We start from the raw sequence: 6999 nt of genomic DNA, 5'->3' as shown, positions 1-6999 counted from the left end.
CAACATAAGGCAGTATGCAATTGCTATTAGTTAGCTGCTTCATGTGGAGAGAAAGAAAGATCAAGATGAGATGCAAATTTGGAAAAGGAGTGGGAGGAGTCTACTGAAATGAAAATGAAATATTGCAGTTAAGGAATATTGTGCTGGAGACACTAAAAATGGGGAAACCATAATTTGTAGAAAGTGGGGGTAGAGCATAGATTGATGGTAGGGGAGGTTTAGGATATACACTGAGGAATGGTGAAAGATAAAATAAGGCTGATCAATTAGGAATGGGTTATATCACTCACTTTGGGTGCATAGGCAAGAAGAGAAAATGGATTGTCAACACTATATTATACAAGACTTCTTCAGGAATCCAAATGAAAACTTGAAATCCATTTCTTCTACTTCTGGAAGGTGTGCAGTACTTCAAAATGAATGGTTCATCAAAAGCACGTAACTATAACAGTGTGTTACATAGACAAACACCACAGTAACCTTGGCTTCAAAGTTAGTCTAAAATGAATATAGCGGAGAATAATTTTTAAAACTTTAATAATTAAAGGAGTTTTTATTTTCTGTAATTCAAGTTTTCTGTAATCAGAAGAAAATGGAAATCACCTTGTGTTATGTCTTTGAAATGAAAATAAATCAGTATTTTCTGCAACTTTACAATGTTTATCTATGTGGAAGAACATCAAGAGATTGGGAGATAAGTGGGCCCTGTACACATTAGTGAGCTTCATGTGAACCCCAACAATAATTGTTTCATTTCCTCAACAATAATTGTTTCATTTCCAGTGGGTCCCATATGTAAATAAGTGCCAGAATCCTGGAGCTATGAAAATCACAGATTTCTGGGTCCTATGCCAGCCACTAACTTAAATTGCAAACACTCTGGTTTAAAAGATCTTCCATGTTTAAGCTCTTCCTGTGTCTTCAAATTCATTTCATGCCACATTTTCCTTTGCTCACGATGACCTAGCTATACAGCTTTGTGTTTTTTCTCAAACATAACAAGCTCTCGCACAACATAGAATCTCTGCATAAATTTTGTTTTCTATCTTGACTACTTTTCCCTCCCATCTTTGCCTCTCTGGTTCCTTCCCAACATTCAGGTTTCTGCTGAAATACTATTCCCTCATATACATATCCCCTCAAAACAAAACCTCCCTTATTTTCTACCTTAGCCCCTGTTTGTCTCCATAATACTTATAATGTGTAATTATTTTATTTATCAAATGCTTCCCATTAGAATATAAACTCCAGGAGATCAGGAACATATCTGTCTTGTGCAGTAAGACAGTGCCTGGTACACAGTAGGCACTAAATAAATAATTGCTGAATGAATGAAGGACGCTGGTGAGCCAAAAGAAAAGTGGCAAAGGAGTTTCAATGTAGCAAGCTAGGAAGCAGTTAGCAGAGCATATATGAAAATAAATGTACAAAATTACGGAAATATGTAATGATCTATGTTGGGTTTTATATATTCATGAATGAAAGTTCTGTAGTACATTAGGGCACTAAGAATATTTGGAATATTACTAACTTTAGTAGTTTTGATATTGGTCATTCTGCTCCAAATTCTGGCTCTGCCACTTATTAGCTGGGTTATTTTCAACAAGTTACTTAACTTCTCTTAAAACTTGTTTCCTCTGTAAAATAGGAACAATGATAGTATCAAAGCAATATAAGATGTAAATGAAACGTGTAAAGGTACTAGTCTAGTGTCCTTCACGGCAATAACTCTCATAAAGGTTAACTAATCTATAACTGTGTGATACTACATACAAAGGGCATTCTCTCAAGGTGTTTAAAATCTCTGGAGCCAGAGATCTCAAACACATGCTCTTCTTGACACTTTTACTCTTCTTCTAATACTAAACTATTGGCAGTTTCTGAATTCATCATGATGTTTCCCACCATTTTACCTTTTTATCTGCCACTTCCTTCACTAGAATGCCATTCTCCCACGAACAGCCTAATCATTCTTGGAGTCTTGGCTTTAAACTCCAGGCTCACAAGTTTTTCTTGGTATTGCCACCACCACTATTCCACAGAATTTATTACACTTAATAAATTACAATGAATTGCTTGCTAACCTCTGGACCTTGGGCATACTTTTGATGGATTTACTATATTGTAATTACTGTGTTTTCCTGGTGTCTCGTCTCTTTCAATAGACTGAGCAAACTGTGGTATTCACTTGTTTAACTCCAGCATCCATCCAGTCCTTTACATATAATAGGCGCACGACTGGATGCTAAAGCATGACATTACGACTTGAACTCCTTTACCTGGCAGTGACATGACCTAGGCGACGTCTCCCAACCTCCCCTATCTGTAAAATTGGGGCGATAATTTGTACGTGGTTGTTAAGGGGAGTCCATGAGATAGCAAAGAACCGCCAGCATTCTGCCAGGGCATCTTAGACGACCAAGGAGGAAATACGTTGGCCAGCGCTGGCGGGGAAGGCGGGACCGTGAACCAACAGAGAAAGCGAGTCCCACTGCGCAGGTGCATGCGGGAGGGGGTGGGGAGCCCGCTCCCAAACCGAGTGTGTAGTTCCGGACGCCAGCTTGAGGCTGGAGCGGCCGGCAGTCGCGGAACTGACGTCATCTCCGTGCGCTGCCACGTCTCCTCAGCTCCGCGGTAATGGAGGCTGCGGATGAGTGCTGACCCGGCCGGGCTCTGCCTTTAACTTTAGCTCTGGCTCTGACTCTGGTACTGACCTGGGGCTGGGGCGAGGGCTGGCAGCCCGAAGCCTGGACACCTTTTCTCGACTTTCCGGGCGGGGACGGCCTGCAGACAACCAGCTGGTTTGGAGCGCTTCAACGCAGGGAGGGAATTCTCTTGCCTGGGGTCCAGCCTGTAAAGCCGCCACCTTCTCCTAAGGATCCCGCCACACCGGCTGGGCCTCCTCCATGCGTGAGTATTATCGAGCCTCCTCGCTGTGTGATTGTCCTGGCCTGCTTCAGGTCTTCGGGTTGCGCCGCGGGAACCGCTTTGTCGTTTGTCCCCTTGTAGGGGCCAGCCTGTTGAAGTTTGTGGTCTCTTGTCATCCGCCTTCCCCACCTCATCCTCTCGCCTCTTCTATCCCGATTTTTTGCTCCACACTTTTATTTCCCTCGTTAATTGAGCAAGAACCAGCAGGCCCTACATCCAACGGTTTGAATGTTTTGTCTCACCTGGAGTTTTTTAGTCTACCGCCAAAGGCTGTTAAGAATAGGGAACATTGGATCATTCTGCAGTAACATTTGAAAACCAGGGTTTTTCCCGGATGCCATTTTTCAGTCTTTAAGTTTTGTTTAGGAAGCAGGTTTTGGCGTACATACGGGCGGACCCTCCTTTCGGTGAGTGTCTTCATCTGTTACTTGTCTTTTAGTCCCGCAGTTTCTGTAATTTCTAAATGATTTCATACCAGTTTTTCTGTAGTGGGCATCCACTATAGCTCCTTCTGATATTTTCACTCTAATATATGGAGTTACCACTTGAACAGTTTTACTTTTAAAAGAGTTAAAGGCCAACTGGTGTATTTTTGTCCATCTTGTCAGTCCTCACAACAACCTCTATAGGACAAGGAATACTTTTGAGGAAACAAACTCAGCGGTTTAATGCCTCAGTTACAGTCAGATAACATGTGGCACATGTAATCTCAGAACCCAGATCCCTTGGTAACAAAACCTAACATTTTGGACAGTGCTGATTCTCCTGTATTTCCAGTGGTTTACTGTGAAATACTACATATGAGTTGGAAATGCATACGTTAGGCATTTCTTGTTAACTTCTACCTGATTGTAATATCATTCATATGACACAAGTTGACTGACAAAAGACACAAATTGTGACTTACCTAACGCTGGACAAAGCTTAGATCAAAACTTAGGCTTCTAACCCATTAGAGTCTGACTAAGCCTTTCCTTAGAATAAAGTAGGTAATAGACACTGGGGGAGCATTTATTTGAAAATCTGGTTTTACGAGGTCTACTCATTCAGTTTTTCTCTTGTTTTGTTACATTGCCTAATTTAGAAATAGTAAACTGATATTTAAATGTCTTTTCTTTTGTTCAGAGTTGAAACAGGTTGACAGCCATTAACCTGGGTTGCAACTACAGGTGGCACTGGAAGCAGACTTGTTCCCGGACATGCCCGGTGGAAGGAGGGGCCCTAGTCGGCAGCAGCTAAGCCGTTCAGCTTTACCGTCTTTACAGACTTTGGTTGGTGGGGGCTGTGGCAATGGAACAGGCCTGAGAAACAGGTAAAGAAGAAATAAAACAATGCATAATTTGTAATACCCTATGATCGGTACGACTAACATAGTAGTCATCATGCTATTCAGATACTTGCTTATCAAGGTTATTTATTGACAATGAAGTGGGCATCCTGCCCTTGAAGATTGAAAGTTCAGTATTTCAGAATACTTTTGGAGTGGGAAGTTGTGATATGGGGTCCACAAAGTGAAAGCAGTCCCATTCTTACTTATGGCTGATAATCCAAATTCTGGTCATCACTTTTTTAGCTATTAAAAGAAGGGAGACCTGAATTAAAGCATACGAGAAATGCTGTGGTTTAACTACTTACTAGCATTCTTTCTTTGGAGTGGGGGAGGACAAATTAAAACTGACAGTTAACATGAAATTCTAAAATTAGAAGTCGTATTCTATCAAGGGTCTTAAAAATTATTTTGTTCAAAGAATTGTTTGAAATGACTAAATAAATTGTCAGTTGTAACCCAAACATTATAAGACTTGTATATGAGAGTAAAGAATGTGGTCTTTTTAATGGAAATTTATCTTTGTTCCTAATTTTCAAAAGTTAGGATGAATTATTTCTAATCTTAGCCAGGATAACTCACTTCATAAGGAGTTTCAGTCATGTGGCAGTGGAAAGAGATGGCTTTTACTTTATATCAAGTGTTTGATCAAGATAATTTTTGTCACCTAATTTTCGCTTCCTTTCTGAATAGAGTTTTCTCTTGCTCGGATTCTAGTTTTCAGTACTACTAGCAATCAGTACAATTGTTGCCTTTTTAGGCCCTCCTGATGTTATTTGTGCACTTCTCTCTTCCTGGCCTGCCTTCCTCCTTTCTTTCTGACTTTCCAACCCAAGTTCTACTCAATCTTCAAAATCAGTTCTGATCTTGTTGTTTCAGTGGGGCTCTCCCTGAAATTCCTGTTTGAAGGGATTTTTCTGGTCTCTGATTCTCATTATACTAATTTTCAATCCAAATTTTATATTTATGTATGTATAGAGAGCACTTATAACTTACTCTAGAGTATTATTTTTTTACTCTGCTGGTTTTTGGATTTCCTCATCTTAAAAACAGTGATACTATCTGCTTCATAGCAGGATGTTGAAAATAAATGAAATAGTAAATTGCAGTAACTTTTTAAAAGTTTCAATTTTCCAAAATTTCTACAATAACATGTATTACTTTATATTTTTAAAAATAAAAAAAGAATATTTTATAACACAGATTTTGAGGTACAGGATGTTTTGTATTTGAGTACATGCCTTAATTTTACTAATATATACCATCAATTTAGTGATTTAGTTCTTTTAAATTGCAATAGGAAATTGTAGCTGTGCCTTGCTAGGATTGTAGCTAGCTAAAAAATTCTAACTCTGTCTCTGTATTAACTCCGGCAGTTGTTTGTTCATTTTCCTTTACTTTGGCTTTGTGGATTCCCCTAGATAATTATGTTCTCAGACTCTCCCATGGAATCCCTCCTCAGGGTTTCAGGGACAGGGGGAAGGAGCAAGATGGCGGAGGAGTAGGAGGGTTTCAAAGGGAGGAGGAGGCCTAGTAGTCCAGGCTTCAGGTTTACTAGTCCTTTCTCAATCAGACTAACTCCTCTGTGTGTTCAGATATCAGGATATCATGTGAAATGTCCTTTGGGGGAGGGAAAATGAAGTGTTCTGCTAGTAAAAAAAGAATTGAAGGGGCGCCTGGGTGGCTCGCTCATTGAGCATCTGCCTTCGGCTCAGGTCATGATCCCAGGGTCCTGGGATCGAGCCCCGCATCGGGCTCCCTGCTCAGTGGGAAGCCTGCTTCTCCCTCTCCCACTCCCCCTGCTTGTGTTCTCTCTCTCACTGTGTCTCCTTCTGTCATATAAATAAATAAAATCTTAAAAAAAAAAAAAAAAAGAATTGAAAATCACATTTCTGGATGCTTCTTCCTTGGCCTGGTGAACATAGGAATCAAACGTGAACCAAAATCTTCCTTCAAGTTTGCAGATAGAATACCAGGAAGAACTAGGAACATTTGGAAAATACCTGTGCTCTTGAATGGATGTAGCTATGATCATGTATTCTTTTCTCTATCTTCTTTGTAGCTCTTCTATCCTGACTTTCAGGGTTCCAGTCGTGGTTGCCTTGATCTACTTCTCCACCCACTCTCCCTCTTTAATATATATTTCTTTAGCAATTCATTGGGGGTAGTAAGAAGAAGAATGCATTTCTTAACATATTTGAATAAAGTGAAAGATCATAGTTATTCATGGCTTAAAAAATCACTAAAACTATTATTGAGTGATTATTTTGTGACACTTTTACCTAGAGAGGTTATTTTGGAAGAAGATGGTTCTATATTTGTTTCTTGATGGGAAAGAAAAAGCCTAGAATAGGTTATTATATAACACCTAGGAAGGGTTATAAGAAATATGATAAAACCAGCAGTAGATGGCCTAGAAAACAGTTTTAAGAAGGATATGTACAAAGAAAGACAAGGTCTAGATGAGAGCTTAACTTCTGGAGTGTCTGTAGAGTACTGAAGAGAGAAATAGATAATTGCTTAAGTGATAGAATTTTGGATGATATATTTGATTCTGCAAGACATAGGTCAGCTGGAAAAGAGAGCATTTGCCCGTGTTTGGTACATGTTTGTGGCGTGATTGGTGAAGGTCAACTTGGGAATGTCAGAAAGCTAGTTTGGTGACACAGTAAAGATTGAAATCCATAGTTCCCTGTCCCTTTTTTTTTTTTTTTTTCCTATGGGGAGCAGGGATTTGTTCACAG

At 39.7% G+C, this 6999-nt stretch overlaps 1 protein-coding gene across 2 annotated transcripts in view; it reads left to right on the top strand.

The window, feature by feature from the left end:
- The first annotated feature begins 2599 nt into the window (after positions 1-2599).
- Positions 2600-6999, top strand: part of TMEM39A (transmembrane protein 39A) — a 31847-nt gene continuing 27447 nt past the window's right edge. Inside the window, exons 1-2 of one of the 2 annotated variants that reach the window (XM_032406614.1) lie at positions 2600-2910; positions 4098-4240. In XM_032406614.1, coding sequence (XP_032262505.1) covers positions 4128-4240 — 113 coding nt within the window. In that variant the 5' untranslated portion in view covers positions 2600-2910; positions 4098-4127. Of the gene's footprint in view, positions 2911-4053; positions 4241-6999 lie in introns of both variants that reach the window. The other variant, XM_032406613.1, reaches the window with a different exon arrangement.

The sequence above is a fragment of the Phoca vitulina genome, unplaced genomic scaffold, assembly GCF_004348235.1.
Source record: "Phoca vitulina isolate PV1807 unplaced genomic scaffold, GSC_HSeal_1.0 scaffold8, whole genome shotgun sequence".
In the NCBI taxonomy this organism is placed as follows: Eukaryota; Metazoa; Chordata; class Mammalia; order Carnivora; family Phocidae; genus Phoca; species Phoca vitulina.
The sequence above is the reverse complement of the archived record's forward strand: the minus strand, read 5'-3'. Positions and strand labels throughout refer to the sequence as shown.